The sequence below is a fragment of the Stegastes partitus genome, unplaced genomic scaffold (genome assembly GCF_000690725.1).
Source record: "Stegastes partitus isolate 25-593 unplaced genomic scaffold, Stegastes_partitus-1.0.2 Scaffold583, whole genome shotgun sequence".
NCBI lineage: Eukaryota > Metazoa > Chordata > Actinopteri > Pomacentridae > Stegastes > Stegastes partitus.
Genome location: NW_007578314.1, coordinates 13,730 through 37,409, shown reverse-complemented (window position 1 = coordinate 37,409; position 23,680 = coordinate 13,730). Strand labels below are relative to the sequence as shown.

The window sequence follows — 23,680 nt, the reverse complement described above, 5'->3', positions numbered from 1 at the left end:
TATCTCATGTTTCATCATGTGTGTCTGTGGCAAGCACCGACCTTCTGACGGGTTCAGTGTGGACGAGAGCAGCGTCCGTCATGACTTTCATCCAGGTCTCCATCTCTTTGGCTGTGTCGGTACAGAAATAATATGTCCGCATGTTGGGGTGAGTGGCCTGGCGGTGGGAGGGAGAGAGGGGGAGGATATATAGAGTGAGAGAGAGAGGAGAAGACACAGTTCAAGAGAAGGAGATAAAACAGCGCGTGAGAAGCAGATTTGGATGATGACTTTGAAATAGCAGCAGGGAGTCTTTCTATAAATTCTGCTGGAAGAGCGTTTGTGTACACAATAACTGTGTGTGCATGTGTGTGTGCTCCCTGCCTGCTTTTCATGTGTGTTTCAGCTCAAATGTATAAACACAGAAGAGTGAAATTCTTCAAGGTTCTCAGTAAAGGCAAAGCTGTGTCCATTAGAAAGCACTGAGGGTTGCATCCGTGTGTTTGGTTTTGTTGTGCATGATGCTTTCTCTACAGCTTTCATGACGTCAGTCAGAATTTGGGTGGTTCTGCACAGAGAACCCTCTCGTCTCTACTCAGTTACTGGAGCACAGCAGAGCTCAGGCAGGTGTGGGCCGAAAATTAGTTTTAAAAGAGCGAAATCAGGTGTTCAAAAAAACTCGCTCACTCACTATCGCTGACAACCAACATTACAGCTGGAGACCCCACACAAGACAGAATTACAGCACATGACCAAACAAAGGTTTCTTCTGTGCACAGATTAGAGAAATTGTGTAGATGTAGGAGCATTTTTTCGCACCATCTTCCAGTTTGGAACGCTTTTGGTTTCCAGTGTGGTTGAACATCGTATGATACAAACCAGTTCTTAGGTGTTAGTGGACACATTTTTTCCCCCAGTTTGGACAGAGCCAGGCAAACTGTATTTGCTTAATACCAAGCTGGGGCTAAGCATGTCTTCACCTGACCTCCGTGTTCTCATCGCAAACAAATCCCAGATTGGTGAACTCATCCTTTTACAACAATCTCTGTATTTTAGATGATTTAATGGAGGTCAGTGCATGAATAGTGTCGGGTTAGAAGCACTTGAGTAAACAATTCTTATTCTGAGCTGTAATTTGGAAACAAAAATCCATAAAAATGAGCAGCACTCAGGCAGCGAGTCTGATGAACTGTCATCAGCGATAATTAGAAGCTACTGAGGTAACCTTTAAGGAAACATGTGGTTATACTAAGAAAGACATGATATTATTTTCACCTCACTGAACAGGTTGTTCCTTCTATTCCATTATTTACTTGTTCCTACATCTTGATTCTTCCTGTATGTATTAGTTTTAACAATTTAACTTGCCACTGGACTGCTGTTTACCTTAAATGCGTATTTCCTGCTGATGTGATCATCCACCGACAACATGGAGATGTGAAAGCTGGGTAGGAGGATACTTCCCAGGATGTTGTCTTCTTTCTCATCTGCAGCAAAGAAACAGAAAAGTCACAAGTCTAATGAGAAATAATATTAGAGGCAGACGTTTGTACCCAGAGTCACACCTCCCTGCTTTACTGTAACCTGGCTAAGATTCAGATCAATAAAGATCTCAAAATGGGCTGTAGATCAGATAGGCAGCTGGATGAGCAACAAACAACACAACATATTCATCTTTTGTCTGTGTTTTGTTTGGCTGTTGTTGAGTGGATGAACTCTCAAAGGTACCAAACAGAACACGGGGTTGCTCGGTATGCACATGTGGTTAACTGAAGGGATTTCTAAGTGTGATACTTTCACATTCATTAGCTACCATGTAGTTCAGTTAGATTTAGCATTAAAGGTTCTGTTCTTTGTGGGAGCTCAAAAGAATCTGAACAGCGGCGAGGATTTTGCTGGAGTGCTAATCCTTGCAGCACATAAGGGTACAGCACTTGATGGATGTAAACACACATGAGCTTAGCAAGATGACAACAGCAAAGCTTCGAAGACATAACGGTGGCGTGGTTGAGGGAGGGGCAGCAGCAGCTAGTGTTAGACAATCTGCTAATTATGCTGGATGCTACCAGAACTGTGATTTAAAAGCTGACCGAGGTGTGCTTTGAGAGAAGAGCCACTGGGGCGTCCTATGTAGATGCTTTATGGTGGACAAAAGACAAAAACCTTTTTAATGTTAATCTACTCACTGCTAGGAGAGGGTCAGATACGAAGAGAGGGACACGAGTGAGGGAACCAGCTACAAAATAACAAGTGAAAGCTGATAAAGGCCCTTAAAAGACATATATTATTATGACTAGATGGCACTATTCAGCAGGTTACAGACAATATTTCAATCTTCAAGTTTTTTCCAGTCAAAGTGATCATTAATGGAGACAACACGTGTGGAGTGTTTATCAACAGACACCTTTCTTGAATACTGGTTTCCAATAACCTTGTGCCTGCATGTGATGCACTTTTCGATCAGTTCCTTTGATGATGTTAGTCTTTCACCACCTGTGGTTTCATGCACAGGATGTTAACCGAACACTACACACAGTGTATCTCAAGCACTAATAGTCTTATAGACAGTCACTGGAATCTGAAGATGTACTGATGACCCCACAGACAGGTAGACGGACAAGGAACGCTTTGAAACCATCCATCCATTATCTATACACCACTTAATCCTCACTAGGGTCATGGGGGGCTGGAGTCTATCCCAGCTGACTCAGGGTGAAGGCAGGTTCACCTGGACAGGTAACCAGTCTATCACAGGGCTACACTTAGAGACAGACAACCAAGCACACTCACATTCACACCTACGGACAATTTACAATCACCAATTAACCTCAGCATGTTTTTAGTCTGTGTGGGAGGAAGCCGGAGAACCCGGAGAGAACCCACGCTGCACGGTGAGAACATGGAGACTCCACGCAGAAAGATCCTGGTGGCCCCACTGGAACCGGCGACCTTCTAGCTGTGAGGCAACAGTGCTAACCTGCTGCCCCACCCTGCAGCCCGCTTTGAAACCAAAAGAATTAAAATATAATTGCATATTTCTTTGGGACAAAAATGAAAAGAATCTAAGAGGAAATGCTCTTCCTGGTCATGGGCTTAGGTTTGGTTGAAGGAGTAAGGGGACATAGTCAATTAGAAGTAAACTGGCTACTATATGTGTTTCTATAATAATGTCAGTAAAACAAACAAAAACAGGCAATGCAAACTTCTGCTCTGTAATGCAACTTAAAATCACTGCTACCTTTATAGATCTCTATACTTTTTACTTTCTATACGTTTAAGAACAACAATAACTGTCAATAAAAATACAGACTGATAGATTTTTCTAAACTCGATACCCTGTTTCAACTAAGTCGTATCTTATTCCTTTCAGGCTGCATACAGCCCTTAAACCCTCACCCACTAGGCAGAGCAGTATGTACCTGACAGGCAGCATGGCCCCAACATCAATCTATGCTTTACATTATGCTAATTTCTCTGAGTGCAACGTAGTAAGTGAAGGCAACTCAAATGAGCACATATATCAGGTCCAATCTTTTCCTATCTGGGCTGTGGTGGCAAAACTGCACCACATCATGTTTAAATGTGTGTGTGTGTCTATGAGAATATGGAGGTCTGCCTTTATCTGGTCTGTGGTGGGATGGATTCCTAACTGATGATAATGGAACAAAACCTACTGAGGCTTATCAGACCACAGCAGACAGACAGACAGACAGACAGACACTGAGGCAGAGTGAGATGGTCGGACGTTCCTAAGAGCTCTGTCGGCTTCTGTGTGAGCTACAATCATGTTTCCTCCCTGTGCGTGGGCCACAGTGTGAAACAAACATGCTCAGCTGAGTAAAGACAGAAAACACCGCTCTCTGTTCTGGCCTTTTTTTTTTCTTTCACTTTTCCGAAATGAAACAGCTGCAAAGCACAAAAGACGTCAAACGCAGCCATGAATACATTACAGGCTCCTGAGTGAGTAAATATTTAATGATGCCTTATGACAAAAAGCCTTGTATCAACAACTGGAGCTGATTCATGCTGAGACAGTAATAACTGTGCGATACAGCATGTTGCAGCTTTCATGAGATCTTATAGGCTACAAACCAAAGGCAGCGCGGTGCAGGCACAGGCATGGCCGCTGCACCAACTGCGGCAAAAACCTATAGAGCCTCCAGCCAGAGCTGCTGTTTGCTTTAGCCGAGGCTGCTCAGCGAGCCCTGCAGCTCCTCCGGCCCCATCCCTGCTGCTGAATTATTGAGATAGAGAACACACACACACACACACACACACACACACACACACACACACACACAAAGAGAATATGAGCAAGAAAATGAGGGAATGAGTAAGCTGGCATGTCAGGAGATGCTGTAGGTATACATTGCAGCGGGAGTGGGCGTTTACTTTTAACTGCTTTTTTAGAACGACTGACATTTCGAGGTTCTTCACCAGGTTCACTGGGCTTTGAAGAGGCAGCAAATCGGTTCAGCAAACGTTCGTTTATTCAGTTGAGTTCCTGACAATGAACAGTGTTTACATTCCTTGGCAAGTCTTATTACACATTAAGATGAAAGATTGATTAAAGGATGATTCACAAGTGTTACAACGTGGGCCATATTTGTGTACTTCTATCCTGTCGGTTAAAGTAAGGTTGTAAGATAGGAAGAAGAAAAGAATAAATCTAATAATAAAGATAGGGAAAAGCACTGGAAGTCAAACTTGCCTTTGCAATCAAGGCTAGGAAGTAGGATGTGTAATAGTACCCTGCTGTACATTCTGGCATAGCGTTTGTACATCCTGAGACTGATGTAATGAGGGCAGCTCATGGATGACAACTGGATCAAAGCATCTTGGAAACAGCGAGGCTTGTGGCGTTCCAGGTCCTCTGGGGGCTGTGCTGGAACAAGTCTGATTCCAAGTGCTACAAACACGCCACTTACAGGGCTTAAAGGACCAAACTTTACACGGCTTCATTCGAAGAAATGAAAGACAGTGTTCACAGTTATGGTTTTACTCGTGTACAATCGCTGATAATTACAAATCACTGAAGCTGAAATTAGGACCTTCATATTTACAAAAAGGCTGCAAGGTGGCTCAGTGGTTAGTATCGTTGCCTCGCAGCTAGAAGGTCGCTGGTTGGTGTCCCGGTGAGGACACCCGGGATCTTTCTACATGGAGTCTCCATGTTCTCCCCGTGATAGACTGGTTACCTGTCCAGGTGTCCTCTGCCTGTGATTAAACTATGCAAATAAGATCAAAGTTGTGAAAAACTGGAACTGCACTTTGATGTATTTTAATTGTTTTCTGTCATCCTGTCATTTACAAACGGTGTGTAAAGTGGTGGGTGTAAGGCAGTCTGGTTAGCAGGAAGGTGATTGGACAGAATACTTGTTGTGTCATGAAAGCTACCTTACTGTTGCCCTCAAACACAGTTTTTCCACCACTATTTCTGTGTTGTACTGTATCAAAATAACAATGAGACCATCTGAAACTGTTGTTTTTAATGGCTGCTGCATGCTGAAACCTCCTCCATACTCTTAGTGTGCATGCAGCCTGTTGCGGTCGCTCCTGCTCTTTAAGCAATTTCCCCGAAAGGATCGATAAAGTATTTCTGATTCTGATAACTAATATCTATAGATTTCCATTTAAAAAGATTGAGACTTACGATTGAATTAGATCAACTGAAAGTATACGTTCGGCACTTTGAACGTATGTTCTAAGCATGTTTGCTTAAAAGCAGCCTCTCTGCCTCCATCTACTCTCCCCCGTGACTAAACTGATGTGTGATTTGTGAAATCATACCATTGAGTACATGTACTGTATGTGACAAGAGTGTTTCTAATCATTGGGGATGAATCCAGCTCTGCTGATCAAGCTGTACTTCAGCACATTGTGATAAACAAGATAACCTGCTTTGGATGTTCACTGTAATCATTAGTGCATCGCCTCACTCTGGTAACACCAGACGTATGCGTGTTTATGTAAACGCAGTGAGTGGATTCATCTAGCAGACACCTAACAACCTGAGCGACAGAAGGTACTTTGAACAAAGTGACAGAGCATGCAGGAGAAAAATGGAAAAAGACGAGGTTATTATCAGAAAGCCGAGCACGTCATTGTCCTTCCCGAGGACGCCTCCTCTCGCTCGTCTCCGGCTGGCTAAGCCAATAAACATCCAATTCTCCCCTGGGTTTGTCATGAAAGCGGTGGCTGATTGCGCTCTGGGAGCAGCTAATTTGTCAATTTATGGGGATGGAAAAATCCTTCTCAAGGGTTTAGAGATACGAAGGAGGAACAGATGAGCTTTTGTGAACGCAAAGTTCTAAATTAGTGGTGCTGCAGCGTGGGTGTCGCGAATGTGGGTGAAAGCAAGGACGGCCACTTCAAACTGACAAGGACACTTGACCTCCTGAACCCTGACTCTAACTTGCACACTGATCGTAATTAAATGATAAAAACAGCATTTCCCTAACAGTGTCACATTTTGGTTATCTGCTGGTTACATCACCTTGTTGAAGCTGTGTGATCTTCACTGCTATCACAAAGGGAGCATTTTCAATGGGAAACATTTCAGATTTAAAGCATGAAGAGATACCATGAGGGAGAAAGTATTCAAACGGTGACAAATGAAACCCTTGACCTCTCCAATGAGAAGACCTGGTCTCTCTGTTGTCCTGTGGGGGGCATTTTGCTGCCTTGGTTGGGGTCCAGATTGAGGAGTCACTGCAAATCAGTACAGCGTTGTTCTTGGTGATCACCTTTATCCTATGATGAAACGTTTCCATCCTGATCCTGTTCCAAGATGATAATGCCTCTATCCATAGGACACAAGGCCTCACTGAATGGTTTGATGAAATTAGTGAATTATATGCTGTGGCCTTCACAGTCACCTGCTTTCAAACCGACTGAGCACCTATGGGAGACTTAACTAACTGTTAGACGACACTTTGCAGCACCACCATCAAAACACTGAATGAGGGAACATCTTTTGGAAGAATGGGGCTCCATCCCATTCAGCAGAGTTCCAAAGAGCTTGGAGAATCAATGTCATAGCAAAATGAAGTTCTCTGCAGCACAAAGTGACTGCATCACCTGCCTGTATTTACAAAACTGTGCAAAAGCATCACACGCTTTAGCTGCTTACATTCCTAACAATCACCCAATCAGCCAGCAGGCAAACTCACAGAGGAACAGAAGATCTCATGGCAAAGGTGTATGTCAAGTTCTGAGATATATATTGGGATATCGTCTCACACTCAACATGTTGTTCGTGGGAGAAATGAGCTGAGATCCTGTGACAAAGACCACATCATTATGGGCAGACGACTGGGTCAGACCATCACACAAACCAAAAGGCTTGTAAGGCTGTCAGTGGGGAGTACCTAGTGACAGTGGTCTGGACATGGACAAACCATGAAGGGGTAACACAGTGTTGGAGTATGTGCTGCAACAAGCTTGATCCATTACACTCCAACTCACAACTCACAGGACTTAACAGATCTGTTGCCAGATATCACAGTGCACATTCAAAGGTCCGACAGTCCAGGCTCTGGTCAGCTGAAGCTGTTTGGACGGCACACAGAGGACCAACAGCATATTAGGCAGACTGCCACAGTGTTTTGGCTCATCAGTCAATATTTGAGTTGTCAAGCTGTTGATTTGGTTGTGTTGTCAAATTGTGCATTAGTTCATTTTTGTAAGGATAAGCTTAGCTTACACCATGTATTTGCATTCTTTCATGCATTTGCATGGGGCTGAGGAGTAGGGGGCATTACATACTGTAATCTTGCACTGAGCTGCATAATAATCCTCAGTTTCAAGAAGAAGTAGGAGTCGTGTAACAACAGTGTGACCACTGATGGCAACATCATGGAGTCAGACTGTGTCAAGTCCTTTAGATGCTCCACAGCCTTCTGAAAAGTGTCCACATGCACCAAGGAGAAGTGGTGCAGTTGTTGTTACACGTGATGTAAATTTAACACTTTGTATTCGATGAAATAAAAGCTGTTCATGGTATTATTTTGGAACGTCCTGACAAAAACCCAGATCAAATCAGACCTTCACAGCAGTGTGTGATGAATAAGACCATGAAAGTCTAAATGTCTAAAACCTTTGTACAGGGATGTACATTTTTTCATTACCTTTCAACAACCAGAGTTACAGAAACTGATCGGGAAGATCTGCAGATTTGTATCTTGATATGTTATGTCTCCGGCCTTCTTTACTATGTTTTCTTCATCTTGTCTGTGTGTTTGCAATAACGTGGTGAAGAGTCGATGAATGTTTTGTTTCAAAGTACATGAACAACGATAGACTCTACCTGCTCTCTCACAGGAAATAGCTTTTGATTTGCCAATTAAATGGTTTTAATTAAACAGCCTGAAGCCTAAATTAAAATATGATTGTATTTGTGTGTGTGTGTGTGTGTGTGTGTGTGTGTGTGTGTGCTCACCGCGGTAATAGAAGAGGCACATGTCCGACAAAACAAACCACCTCTTCTTCCACAGCTTCATGCCCGTGCTGTCCTGCAGGGGTCAGAGGTCACACCGTCAGTCAGTCACAGTGCAGTGAATGCAGACAACAATACACTCTCTCTGTCACACGAACATATTCTGTGTTTTCTCTTCTCTCTTTTGATCTCCCCTCACTTCCTTCCTCTTCTCACCATTGCAGCCTCTCCCTCCAGCTGTTTCTATTAAGCAGCTTCTATCTCCTCCTCTGAAACAAATTGCTGTGTTTTATCTCTTCATAACGCAGTGACAAATTTGCCTCTTTGGTGCTCAGGGCGAATGCCTACGCTTTGTTCTCTACACTGCTGCTCCGCTTCTTTTTTCCTCCTCCTCCCCAGCGCCGTAATGACAGCAGCAACAATAACAAGTTTTCCAAGACCATTCACTCTCCGCGGTCTAAAGCGCCGTTTAAAATGTGTCACGTTCTGCCATAGATCCTGAGGTTAGGAGCTCTGGGTAAATACTGGAGACATTTCTTCAGCGAGGGGGCATTTTGCCTGACAGGTCGATGGGCAAGACAAAGGGAGGGTTTGTTGGTGTGAAGTGAAGTGATTCTTGTCTCAATGGGAAAACAGCGAGCAGAGGCACAGGATGTGAGGCTGAGAGGAGGTTATTGACAGCAGCTCTAGCTGGGCCGAGCGGAATAGTGCTCGGTGAGGCCGTTTTCAGAGGGGCCCGCGCCGGTCAGAGGTCCACTGACCAAGCATTGACCCACTTTGGAGCTCGATGGGCTGAAAGTATTGCTCATCTCGCAGCGAGTGGGTGGAAAAGTAATGAAGAACAAGCTGAGCCTCAATCTAGGTTAGCTGACGTCCAGTGAAGCCCCGCAGCAGGACCAGGACCCTCCCATCTCCTCCGAATTCTGGAATTCAGTGTTTCCCACGGATGAGTTGAGATTGTTGGAAATACCAGAAGAGCAGTACATTTTACTCAGTCAGACAAAAAAAGCTCAGATGCCATTTTGTTTGACCACAGCCTGACATTGTGCTCATGTCCGTGGAGCCCTTCTTGTTTAAAACACCTGCTCGTAGCCGTCAGCTTCATAGGGGATAGGGTGTCACTTAATATGGAAAATTCCAACATCTGACAACAGAAGATGGAGAATTTAAAAAGTGGGAATTTGAAAAAGCCGTTTGAATGCAAAATTTAGCCTCCCAGTGGAGCACAGTAGCGTGCCTTCTTTAAATTCACTAACAGCTTGGCCTATAGTTGCACTGCTGACCTCAAAGTAAACCAGGTCAACGAGTAAAAACAGAAGAAAAACCTGACATGTAAAGCCTTGCTAATCACACAATCACAACACGGAGCATCTGAGAAGCAGCGACCTCTTCACCACAGATCATTCCAGTGAAGTTCCCAACAAAGAAAAGGTTTGCAGACTTCACAAAAAGCTGCTGCTTTACTCAGTAACCACAGCAAATCTGAGGGCCGCTACCACCCAAATGAGGCGCTAGAATCAGTTTACTGTCGGCGCTCTCACCAGACGCTTGTAAAAAAGAAACATAGCAAGAACTGGTGAGATGGCAAAAATGCTAAGCAGCTGTACGACACGTTTGGCCTAACTTGACTTCTTCTGCATCGTTACATCCCCAAAGCAAAGCGGCAACTCAACAACATTTAAAGACATATGTCAATTTAAGAATTTTGATATTTTATGTTGTTATTGTCGGTTGGCTTATAGCAACACGCCCACATTTTATTTAAATAGATGTAGTCTGGTAGCTACTTAGCTACAGAGGGAGAGGATATCAAGACTAATCAGCCACATCACAGATGCGGTGATTCAGCAAAGTGGAAGCAGGTGTAATCTTGCTGGGTATGGCTGACAGTCAAACCTTACAAAGACCTCCACAGCAGGAACCTGTGTGCCCGAACCGTTCTGCATATGCAAGAACCATGCCTGTAGAACTTCTTTTAGGGACATTTTTAGAAGAGAAAAAAGTACAGACTTTAGGCTAGGTACTTCTGGAGAGGACAAGTGCATTTGTTCTGTTTCGTGAACATCCTTGTTGAGAAGCAGTCATCTCCTCTCTAACACCAGCTACGGAAAACACATCATAGGCTAACATAACAAACCCTTCAGTCTTCTAGTATTAAGGGTGGGATTCATATTTCTACCTATTAACTAGAGTTAGGTCTAGCAGCTACCGTTTGTTGTGGCTTTGGCACACTCCGAGTTATTGTCACAGTTGAAGCTGTTGCATCCTGAGTGGCAATGGAACAGAAAGGCTGAGGGGCTGATGGGGGGAATAAACGACGAATAAACTGAAGAACCATTTGCATGCTTTTAAATAATAAATACATTTTTCATAGCCACTATTCTCTAAGCCTGTGACATTTTAGATTTCTGAATCTGTTAATCCCACCCAGCTGGCATCCACTGGCTTCTATGTTTATCTGATGGAACTAAAATCAACTCTGAAATTTGAACCTAATACATTACAACAACCACTATGGCATTCATATCTTCATACCAACATTTTTCATACCCATATACATATTTAGAATTAAGATTTTACAATCACTAAAGTCGGACAGAACCGTCTTTTCATTTAGCTAAAAAATGCCTTGTTATTAATGTCACAATGTACCTGCTTGTAAAGCCAGTTGCTCTTGACCACCGGAGCATTGGGGTTCCTCTTGATGGAATTGGACCTCTTGCCAAAGTTGTGGACTTTTTTGGAAGACCTAGAAGGCTGTGGAGACACACGAGTTAATGCTAATTGTCTAGAACTCGATGGTAAACTCAGCACGACAGAAGAAAACATTTTTATTACAGATATTGAAATGAACATTTTTAATTGAATAAGTCACACAAGACAACTCACAAAAACATACAAAAAAAAAAAAGCTCATGTCATGTTTGAAGTCTTACGTCTCCCACAGAGAGAACACAGCGCTCCACGGATACAGAGCAGGAGAAGAATAAGAGAAAAATATCTGCTTCTCTTCCCTGATCTCAACACAACAACCTGATGTGACAAGTGTTTGGTGCATTGGTTGTAAAGAAGTCCGTATACATAAACAGCCGCGTTCCCAGCAGCTATAAAAAGCAACAACAGAGGCAGATGTATTCAGCTCATTAAACAAAGCATACTCCACATCCCCCATACATCATGGCTCACTTAGTGGAAACGCAGCATAAAAATCCCTTTTGAAAGTCGACAGCAAAAGAGCCCTTTGGTTAGATCTATATTTAAGTCAATGAGGGAAACATTACTATTGGACTGACAGCTACATTCAGCTATTATGTCTGCATCTATTAAAGTGTATTATATGTGTTGCCCTGCACATTATCACTTTTGTTTGATCTACTGTTCTGTCTAACATACTCTAGATCTAAAGACAGAGTGACATCTGGACCCCTCTCTGAGTAGGTGCTTCAGATGGATGTATGAGAGTTTGCATTGTTAAGAAATGACCTGCACTACTTTCTGGAATATGTTACACTGTGCAGTACAGAAGCAAAGTGCTAGAAGGTGTTTTTGCTCTCTTTCAAGTCCACACAGTGTTAGTTATCAGTCTTCAGTGCTTTATACGGCCCCATATCAAAGCTAAACGACTTTTGGGCTTTTAAGTTGCTTAACAGGACCTTAATGATGCTGAACCTGCTTGACCGGATGTACGCCTCTGAAAAGGCAACAGCTGGACGGACATCAACATCTGTATGTGTGTGTGTGTCCAAAAAGTCCTCATCCATGTATGGACAGCGTTAAAGTAGCTCAACAAAGGCAGAACCCAGTACAACAGCTACAGGTTTAGTTACAGGCTGGTACGTTCCTATAGTGGAAGACCAGAATCATCAGAATCAGAATCAGTGGATGTCTAGTGGCCAAATGTTGAGTGGCAACACTGTGAAAGCCATTAGCTCATGGCCTGGTTTTACAATACAACATGATACAAGCTTTGCTTTACTGTCAGCTTAAACTGGAATTCATTTTGCACCCTTAAGGACCACAGTTCACAATAAACACCTCAAAATTAGATGGAGCATGGCCCACGACACAATTTGCAGCCGAGCAACACACAGAGATTTAAGTTTAAACTGACTCACTGTTCTGACATATCGCGGTAGCATAAACATTTCCCTTCGCTAGAAACAAGTTGGTTAGATCAGATAGTGATATTTTAAAAACAGAAAAGAGCCCCAAAACCCTCACATCAACCTGTATATAGTTAAAATATAATCTGCTTCTTTATGTGTTTGACCTTGTTTCTAAAACGCCTCTTTTACAGGCAGTTGCTCTTATAAAACTGCTTCTGAGGCGACGCACAGTCACGACCCATACAACTCAGTCATAAATAATGACATCTCATGAATGCAGGAAGACATGCGCTGTTGTACTTTCATTTGGCCAGTGTAAGAAGAAGTACTGCATCACTTATTCATGGGAGTACTGAAATTCTGATTTGATCTGAGCATGCATATTTATTTCCTGTGCGTTTGTGTGCTTTATTAACCATTTACAAAGGGACACGCGGTTCAGCCTACCAGCACAGTGAAGCTGACACGCAGCTGAGTTCGCCGCCCCCGTACTCTCACTGCTCCAGGCTGAAATAAGACGTAGTGACCAAATGTGGACACATTCCAGGACAGTCAGTGACAGCGCAGCATGCTACGGTTGCAAATGGCCTGAGGTTGACCTCCAGCACAAGCACCTGGAACATCTGCACCGATGTGTGTAAAAATTTGATCTTGGTCCGATATTCTGCTGGTAAACCTTGGGTTGTGGCAATTGTGTTGATGTTACTGAAAATGCTGCTGCGTTCTATGGAAACAGCCTTCCCATACAGCAGCGTCCCTCCCCAGCAGGACAGTGCCACACCACACAAACTGCTCAGAAGCAGCCCAAGGCCTCCAAAATCCCAAGGTTGCAACCTGCATCCATAGCCTGTGCCAGACTAACCCTCCACCTACAGAACCAGAAGGATCTGCTGCTAACATCCCGGTGCCAGACAGCACAAGGATCCCCCAAAAGTTCTGTGATCATCCTCTGACAGGTCAGAGCTGTTTTAGTCATGTGAAGGGAACGGATTGAGCGAGTAGTTTTAATGTAGTGGCTGATGGGTGTGTATTACTGCTATCACTGAGACGCTGAACTGCTGGTGGCCCTAGATGAAAACTCATAGATGTGGTAAAGTCGCGAGGATTTATTCAGTGGGTACCATAATCACTGTAGATGGCACCTGATATCTTTTTCAAAATCCAAAATGTCAAACTTCTCGAGCTGCTGAGGAAGAAGTTCACGGATCATGTAAGCCTGTAGAATGTTTTCTCCTGGGACACTGAAGGTCTATAAACTTATGGCAATCCATCCCAACTTGTCCAAGTTTCCAGTCCACACAAAAAAGGGTGGAATGACGAACTGAAAGACGCCTTGTAACACATTGGTAGAAGGTGGCTAAATAACAAAACAAAGGACTCCTCACTTATGACTCTCTGACTAAAAACACACCACCCTTTAGCCCACCAGCCATGCCCATATTATTTAACCTGTCTGCTAAAGATGACGGATAAGGTCACACATACAACTATCGGCTGAGCTATTTTGATCCTAGACTTGGAAGGCTGAGCAAACTGCTCATCGGAGTGCCGAAGTGTTGTGATAAAGACGGACCCGTGTGGATGAGGTGGAGGTGGTGGTGGCAGTAGTGATGGTGGTGGCAGGGCTGCCAGGGAAGGTGCTGTAATCAGAGCCCCCGGTGTAGTTGGAAGCCTCACTCATGGTGCTCATGGGACGTTCCTTCTTCTCACTGCTGCTTCCCTGCTCTGGTGAAGCCTTTGGAGCCGGCCTGCCACAGGGCGAGAGACATAGAGGGACAAACACAGAGAGAGAGTCAGTCAGACATTTCACCTATACACATAAACATACAGCACCTAAAAACTGTTTGACCATGATGACAAAAAACAGCATCACATTGAAGCAAAGCCACAGATATATGGTGGACTTCCTAACAAATATTCCACACAGTGACAAATACCGTCAGCAGGCAGGTAGAGCCAGCGGTCAGCCACCTAACTGCAGCTAAGCATCACGGACTTGAAAACAAATAATAAAGTGAGTGAATGTGGGCATCAGTCCAGAGTGAAGCTTGCCCTCAGTTCATTTTATGCTCGACTTTCCCGGCATGAGGAACTGCTGACTGTCAGGGGCCAGCATCTTTCTTCTTGAACACTTAATCCTGTGTTGTCAAAGTTTAAAAGGAAAAAAAAAAAAACTTTCACACTTAAACTAGACAATTTTCTCCTTCAGTTCCTCAACTTAAAAAAATGATACAAGGCACAAAAACGTCATATTTCCAAAACCTTAGAGGGAAACATATCTCCAGAAGGGTCGTCTGTTAGCTCGAAAGAAAAAATTCAAGATGAAATATTTTACACAGTCACATTTCTCCACGTCAAAGCAGGCCCATGCTGCTTTTTACACATTACGCCACAGCTCTACGTCTGGATGTGCAGGTACTGTGGGGCCCACATGTTGTGTTGCCTCATTAACCTAAACCCAACCAGGCCATAGGGGTGCTAGCCGGGATACAAGGTACTCACAAGTAAGATCCCCTTCCACGGTTTGCTTTTTTATAGGGTTTAATTTGCTCTTAGTTCTAAGACCTGGCTCTTCATGATGGTGTACTTGGTGTTCAGCGTGATGGTTTGTTGCAGAACACTTTGTCTGAAATGGAACGATCTCCTGCTGTCAACATTATCACTTTGGCTAAAGTGGAGCCATTAAGTTCTGCACCATCCAAAGCCAATCTGAGCACAGTGCAAGACCGCTGTGGTGTGAGTAGCTCAGGATGACTTATGCCATCCATGTCCATAGGCATGCAATGGTTCACTCGGGTCTGTGATGTAAATATCAGCATCTCCTCTCCTCTGCACGCATCTACATGCAGCCCAAAACCAGAATGCATGCTTAGAATACATAGATAAGACCTTCTGGGCATTTATGCAGCTGAGTGTTCCAAGTGAACGCTCAGTTGCATAGAGAAGTAGTGGCAATAGCTACACATCTATGCATGTCTGCGGCTGTCCATGTGTGCATCTGGCTTAAGGGTGACTAATAAAACCCAGATCCAGGAGGAGTTACTGGGTTACTGAGCAGCTATTCCCACTTTACGAGAGGAATTATGTGAATTTACCCATTCAGTCTACATTTGTTTTGTAGACTATTCTTCAGTTTGATGACCTAAAGACTGGATTTCTCCTTGCAAATGCTCTTAATGCATGCTAAAGGCTGAGCTCAATAAGGGGCAAAAAATGCATGGATGAAAGTAACACTGTCACTTGAAGACAAAACGAAGGAGTAAACGATAACTGCGGCTAAACTACAAAAGTGCAGGGTATCAAATGTGCCCTTGGTTAAATTAGTTCATTCTGTTAAAATAATTGGTTGTGTGCAGGCGGATGTGTGTGTGTATGTGCATTGTTACCAAAATGACCCAAGAGTTGCTAATCTTGAAGAATCAATCTTTCTTCACAACAATCCAAGATTCCAGCCAGCCAATCACCCAGCACCCCCCATCTCATCAAGCAGACCCTATCTTCACTCCCTTAATGACACACTCTCTCCGTTAGGACCATTAAACAGTGGGAGGATGAGAACGAGAGGCAGCGACGAGTGGCTTGAATGAACACGAGCAGAGAGGGAAGCAACGGCGAGGAGAGCCGGAAAAACAGAGATAAAGAAAGTGAGAATGTGAGACGGAGGAAGAGAGTTGGTGGCATGAATCACAGCTATTATTCTCTGGGTGTCTTGTCTGATATATGCCTCTACGTCCAACCAATTTAAATGGCCTGCCAACTTGGCCTGACAAATTGAACCAGCTCAAAGTTTTTTGCCCCGAGTCGAGTAGAAAGACAATGGGCTAATGTGAGAAAAAGAAAGTTGAAGGTCCCTGAGTGGGATTAAAACTACCACACGGGGACAGCTTTATCTCTGCTACCAAGGTCACGGAAGGCACATCTAAACTAGTTGTTTTCACAAAAGAGAACAACTCTAGTTCTAACTTTTTCTTTTCCTGTAGTTGTAGGTTCATTTTGTTTTCTGTGGGGGGCATGTTGTTTTCACAGAGTTCCTTCACGACTTCTGCTCAGACTGTCGCGCTGCATTTGTAAAGATGAGACACTTTCATAGAGATACTGCTCTATGGATGTAATTAAAGCTGTCCCTCAACACAGAACAAATCTTTTGGAAAAACAAACGTTTGCTAATGTCTTAAAATTGTACCTCATAGTGCAAACATCACCACCTCATCCTGATGGGACTATTCAGGGAGTCTCTACTTTGATTCACTGGATACAGATTGCAGTCATAAGTCTGCCATTGTCCACACATGTCATGCAGCTTTGTCCTCTCCTCCCTCTATCTATGTGTTACAGTTTTAAAAATCTACATCAACTAAACATCAACTAAAACCTCTGGTTTAGCAACTTATATGCTGAAAATTTCAGGTTTTGCAGAAGGTCAATACTGTGTCAGCCCAGCTAGCTGTTTTTGGTGAATCATCCATTTTAATGACAGTGCCCACCTCCTTGCATGCCAATATTCCACAGAGACAATTCCCTTGTCTCTATCATGAGTGAACACCATTGGTGCCTCCTGTTCTAAGCCCGCCCCAAAGTTACTGTGATTGGTTTAAAGACATCCGAACATGTCAGAGCAGTTTCCTCTTATAGCAGCATGACGACGACGTGCTACAGACTATTCTACACAGCGCCGTGACAGCGCTAGAGAATAATCTGTCTTTGTAAGATTAGCTACTCTCAAACATTCAGTCATCCATCCTGTAGCTCTACAGGGCCCTGTCCCATCACCTGTCTCTATTTAAACTATGCTATGTAAAGATGCTTCTCATTGTCCAGGTCTAACATGTTTTCTCTTTTGCCATCTTAATAAATACTCCTATATACTTCCAGATTTCAGAATTTTACCCCAAATAGCAGAAGAATGACACAGCTTTGATAACAGTGATATTAATGTAATGGCATCTGGGCAGTCTGTCGATCCTCTGGTATGATTCTGTTAAGCATTTTAGCCAATCTGTCATTCCAACAATTAGTTCAGATATCTAATTTTTATATATATATATATTTAAATGGTGGTCTATGGCCTACAAAGGGTATTTTGTTTGACAATTACCAGACTTTTCTTCACAGAAGTTCCACTGAAAGGCCAACATTTTTACTTGTCCAAAACAATGGTCCAGGACAAAGTGATGGTTGGATGATCCATGAATACTTCTTGTATATTCAGGACCCCTTGAAGATGAATCCTGTACATTTCAGTGATCACAGTCTTTACCTCTGCTGCCAACGTCAGACCAAACCTTCCTTCCAATAGAACAAAAGGGGGACATTGCCATGAAAACTTCTGATTACAGCTGTCCTCCCCACAGGATGTATCCTGATCTTAGTGGGTACACGGCCATTTCTCCAGTGTAGTCTTTAAGTCAAAGCTTAAATGATGAACTAGCAGAACAGACAGTAAATTGGTTCATTATTCATAACACACAGTGTTTGGTTAGCCCAGACTGCAGACGTTGAGTTGCCATGGACTGAATCAATGCATGATGAGTGAAAAAAAGCTCATAGCAGCTGCAGAAGTGAAGCAAGAAAAAAAAATCTGTCAAACGGCCAAGAATTACTGCTGTCAAAGATCGTGAGTTAAAAAACAATGCTAACCGTCAGGAGAGCGGACGGGGAGGTGGGGAGTCACCCTGTAATCAGGGTAGTCCTGTATTCAGGCCAAATGGTGGTGTGGGTGCAAGTTAAGATGGGGCAAAGGCCAAGCTGAGATAAGCCTGTGAAGTCTAAGTGATCTTGTCTGGTAGAAACGTTTTGTGTCCACGCTGACTCTGACAGCTGTGAATGCACCCGAGTGTCAGTACGAGGCTCCAGCTTTCAGATGCACACGCTCATCCAGTGACTAATGGTGCTGATAAATGCATGGCTTTGTCTCTCAGGTGTATCTCCTCAGATCAGATACCCAGTAAGATAGTAGCAGTAATGGCCCCTGGGTGAAAAATGGATGTCTTCATCTCTCCTCCAGCTCAGCTCTCCGTCATAAAAGCTACCCGTTGTATTAACTCTTTGTAGGACCACCATCCCTAACTATTTCACCATTGATCCTGTACAGCTTCTATCTCAAATGAAAACACACTTCATCACCTCTAATCTGCATCATTTAACATCGTGCAGCACAGCACTGTACTTTCACTAAACTCTGTGGTATAATTGGCATGCCAGTTATTTCAAAGCCTTGCAGCACATTAGGTGCTTTTCTGTATTCTCCGCTGACTACGGTCATAATCTCCTCCGCCATACTTCAGCCTACTCAGCTATATTTAGTTGCCTGCAGTCAAATTGGAAACTCAAATAAATGAAATGTTGACTGCGCTCACATATCAAACAGGAAGATAAAGTCCTTGTCATGTTTTTAAAATTGAAATGCAGACTTAATGAGGATATTCACTTTCTTGGAGGATTAAAAAAACCAATGGCATGTTTTTGACCAATCAAAAGATTCTGTGGCGCCGGATATCATCGCGCTCAATGTCATGAATTTTTAAGAGGAGATTCTCTAGAGCACTTGATATCCACATTACTTACCCATCCCTCAGTTTGGTGAAAGCACTTAAGGCAAGTTAGCTTGTCACATTTAATACTGAGCTCTTAATATGGACTAAATTACTGATATTAGTTAAGGGAGCTGCAGTGCTGCGCTGAAGTTATGGTTAATCATGCCTTTTAGAGTAGTTTAGAGACTTGTGGCACTGTTCTATATTCTATACAGGGTTCCCTAGAAGCTACAGCAGGTCTGCCATTCTAATTACAGCTGTGTACCTCTTTGAAGTGAAGTTGAGATCAAACCGAATGCCAAAGCAGAGCCAGTTTATGCACATCACATCTACATGTACAGTAGATAGCTTGTGGAAAATCTTTGTCTATGATGATTCTCAGTCAGCTGGGACAGAGGATATCTACAAGTTCTAAGTCACAGCAAGCTGGACCAGAACTTAAACTCTCAGCTGAAGACACTGAGCACACGGCTGCACTACACCATCATGTCCACAGAAAACATATCATCTGCCAGTTTTTGTAACTCACCAAAATGAGCGATTTGACAATCACACCTGTGATTACTCAGCAGTGCAGAGGTAAGGACTGAGTGCAGAGTGTGAATGTCTCTCCTCTTCATTCTACACAAAACCAGTTCTGTCATTTATTTGTGTGTTATTTTTCCTGGTGTGACCTAAATATGTGAATCACTAAGTGAATGACAAAGTAGAGGTTTTAACCTCTAGTCCAGGGGTGTCCAATCCTGGTCCTGGAGGGCCACAGTCCTGCATGTTTTAGATGTGTTCCTCTTCCAACACACCTGATGATGAGCTGATCATGTGAATCAGGTGTGTTGGAAGAGGGAAACATCTAAAACATGCAGGACTGTGGCCCTCGAGGACCAGGATTGGACACCCCTGATCTAAAACATGCAGGACTGTGGCCCTCGAGGACCAGGATTGGACACCCCTGCTCTAGTCAGAAGACTCTTGGGGAAGAAATGCACTTCAATCTTCAAGAAGTCCACAGTCAGGTACTCTTCATGGAGTACTTCTAGATAAGCCTTTTCTTATGTCATTGTTCAAGAATCATTTTTAGATCTTTTAGATCTTCGTCGCAGTGAGAAAGAACACAAAAATCCTCAAACCTACACAGCCCTGCAGAGCTCTAAAGCCTGAGTGGTATTACGACTTGCAAACGCTGATCTCTCTTGTGCTTTATTTTCAGCACATTTTCAGCAGCAATAAAACTGACCAACTCTCTGGAAGTCTTAAAAAATGCCAAACGTAATGTGCTATGCCAAGCTGGTATTTACTGCAGGGTATTACACTGTATCCAAGGTGTTTCTGTTATCGGTCCGTGCCACCGTGTCTTTAAACCTCTCACACACCCACAGTGTGGGTGCACAAACACCAGGCAGTCAATTGACAGAAGCTTGGCAGCCTCACTGTCCTAACAGGATGAGCTCAAGGATTCAGACTCTGAATACATTCATAATGAAATATTTTTCAGCTGAGCTTGCAACATTCACATATAGTCTCAATTGCATGTGTATGTTCAGTGTCTGCAAGCAGAATCATTTAGCCTTTAGAAAACAGACAGCCATTGTTGCCAGAGGCGGATGTTCTGAAATTGCTTCCATTTCATGGTTCTGTCTTTGACATTGACTTGCTGGCCAATTGCCTGTGAGTGAGAGAGGAGGCCTTCCCTTGCCACCAGCAGCACCGGCCCTACATCTGAAGCAGGGTGACTAACTAGGACACAAAAAAATCGCCCACTGACGGCATAGCCAATCTGTTTTTCCCTCTCGCTGCCTTTTCAATCCTTCCCACTGTCTCATCTCGTCTGCCTTTTCATCTTTCAGTCACACAGTTATCTTAGTCTTTATTAACCTTTCTTCCAGACACCCTTTCCTTTGGCTGCTCTGTTTATTCTCACTTCAGTGGCCGGCTTGTAAGAGCGCAGGCGTTGTGCAGGCCGTTACTCAGCCATCTAAGCAGGATCAGAAAGCTCTGGAATGAAAGAAAATGCAGGTTCCATTTGTTTGCAGTACGGCTTCCCCTGCTCTCTGAGCACCACTGTTTATTTGTTCTGAATGTGACTGATGCAAGTGATGAGTCATTGTTCTCCGTAATATCTGTACTATTGGACAAAGGGAATTTCTCTTTGTGGAAGCAGCAGACTAAAATAGCTGCTACTACAACAAACACTAGTCCTAAAACAGCCAATGGACAAGTAGTAATATACTCATAAGAAAGGTGGAAGAGGACTCATGGATTCAGGGCGGGATGGGAATAGTGAGGAAGCTACTCATCATCCATGACTTTAGCTTTGGACTTGAGTTGCATTCAAAAGCAAAACATCAACGATTACAAAGAGTGAAAACAAGCAAGCAAACCTCATCAGTGTGCAGCCAAAAGCTGAGAAAGTCACTGAACTGGATATATAAGCAGTACCCAGTGAGTACTTAATGCTCATGGCTTGGAATGCCCTTTCTTTGCCCCAAACATCAGACGTGTTTCCCCCTTTTAGAAAGATACCATCCATTTATTCTCTTCAGTCAAAATCTATATTCACAGAAGAAAATCATCGATCTCAGTGAAAAGAAATTGAAAGTGTATAGTTTAGTAAAAAAAACAAAACAACAACAACAAAACAACAACAAAACAACAACAAATGCTGTTCTTTGATTGATGTTTGACTTAACTGTACAAAAAGTGAGTTTCTGAAATGAGGACCAGATGCTGCAAAGCTTGTATTTAATGATAATACTCGTAATAATGACAAAAATTGAAATCAGACCAACAGAGTTAAGCATGATCTCGCTTTTTTGCTGTATTGAATGTATCAATACTGAGCGAACTAATACAAATTAAAACAGAAGCAGAACAAGGAGAGTTCCTACTCAAATATAAGAACTTGATACAAATAAAGCCGTGTTCATGGCTCGGAGAATTACCCTCTGAATGTGATCAATGAGTCACAGCTGACTTTAAGACAGCTAAGTGCTTTTGCTGGGAGGAAAACCAGGCGTCTGCTTTTAAAACACTGTCATTTAGCAGGTAAAGTGCGTGTGAATTCACAGCGGCAGTCTGACACCTGATTTCATTTCATCTTTTCAGAGGTTATACGAGCAACAGCTGAGGGAAAAGGGGATTTAATTTGATTCTGATGGCAAGGAAAAAAAAGTGCTAGTTCCCATTAAATTACACACAGAGTTATTTCTCAGAGAAGAAACTTTCCCTACTGTATGCTGGAGACACAAACCATGACAAGCACATTAATCATCAGGAAAATAATTTCTGTGTTAGTGTCGCACAGCGGCTCATCATGCGCTTCACGCAGGGTTGAAATAGAGTTAGCGTTTGTAAGAGCAGGAAGAAGAAAAAGAATTGTCGAACAGAGGAATGAAGTCGTGAATAAAAGATGGCTGTAGCTGAGGACAAAGCTGGAAGAGACATGCTGACATTGTGGATCACTGGGCTGTTCGTCAGGCTCTTGGAAAGCAGCGGCTGTTGACTTACATGGGAAGGGACGACTTTTCAGTGTTAGCATAGTGGGGGTTTCATCAGTTAGACCGTAGTGAAATAAAAGCACCGAAATGACGTGTTTGCTTTGTACAGAGTCGCATGAGAAGAAGAAAGTGAGCTAGAGCTTTCCTAATGGGATTTGCAACTTCTGATTGGCTGCTATGACAACCTGTTAGAGCTCATGTCTCTGGGTCTCACATGACTTTGGCTACGAGTAAATGTTTGCAAGCCTCCTGCTCAAAATGGTAGCATTAGAGTTCTAGTGTATGAAGCTTTGTATGTGATATGCTGTTCAGCTGTTGGGGGAAGTGCTGGAACACGTCTGATTAAAGTCAGAGAATGTACCGGTGCCAGACAACTTTTAGAGGTTTTCTTGAGTCCAGGCCTCATTGGGCCAGAGCTGCTTTGGCCAGGTTATTAGGCAGGAGTGCACACACAGTTTTGGCTCATCAGTGCACATTTGAAATGGTAAGCTGCTGATTTGGCTGCGTTGCTCCATTCTGCATTGGTTCAGTTCTGTAAGGTGAAGCCGAGCCTATTACTTTTATTTTATTTTTTACCACAGACAGGACGGCACACATTTGCAAAAGCAAAGTTTTTCTCTTGTAAAACCAAAAAGTTTAGTTTGATAACACAACTGTTAAGGCATGAATCTCTTTATGTGGCTTGCACCGCTAAGTTTCCAAGTGTACCATCCTCTGGTCCTCTTCCTGGTGCACCAAGTCATCGTCTTTCTGCGCCCTGACAGAAAAGACCAACTACAGCAACAACTACATGTTTGGTGCTTTTGCCACAAACGGCAGCAATGTGGGCTTTTTTTTGCCTGCACTTAAAAATAAATTGAGGCAAGCTGTATCAGGATGAAATTCATGCTATTGCTGAAGTGTTTTCAAAAGCTGTGTTCTAGTTTTACAAGAGAAAAGGGTTCAAGGACGAGCAAGTGGCAGCTGGTTGTCAAATGTTCACTGGGCTAACTACCTGCCGTCAATAAAACGCTCCCAAGCTGCTCTGTAGGAAGCATCTGAGAGATTACCTGCTGCACAGTGAAAGCAACAGTTATAGATATAAGGTAGCTGCAGCCCTAGTGTGTGTGTGTGTGTGTGTGTGTGTGTGTG

General features: G+C 43.3%; 1 protein-coding gene across 3 annotated transcripts in view; it reads right to left on the bottom strand.

The window, feature by feature from the left end:
* The window catches only part of LOC103362557 (pleckstrin homology domain-containing family A member 5-like), an 81,455-nt gene that overhangs the window by 49,414 nt on the left and 8,361 nt on the right, over positions 1 to 23,680 (bottom strand). For all 3 annotated transcript variants that reach the window (XM_008288936.1, XM_008288937.1, XM_008288938.1), the window contains exons 4-8: positions 14,096 to 14,270; positions 11,069 to 11,173; positions 8,420 to 8,492; positions 1,366 to 1,466; positions 42 to 157 (exon numbers count right to left, since the gene is read on the bottom strand). In XM_008288936.1, the coding sequence (XP_008287158.1) occupies positions 42 to 157; positions 1,366 to 1,466; positions 8,420 to 8,492; positions 11,069 to 11,173; positions 14,096 to 14,270 (570 nt within the window). The remainder of the gene's footprint in view (positions 1 to 41; positions 158 to 1,365; positions 1,467 to 8,419; positions 8,493 to 11,068; positions 11,174 to 14,095; positions 14,271 to 23,680) is intronic.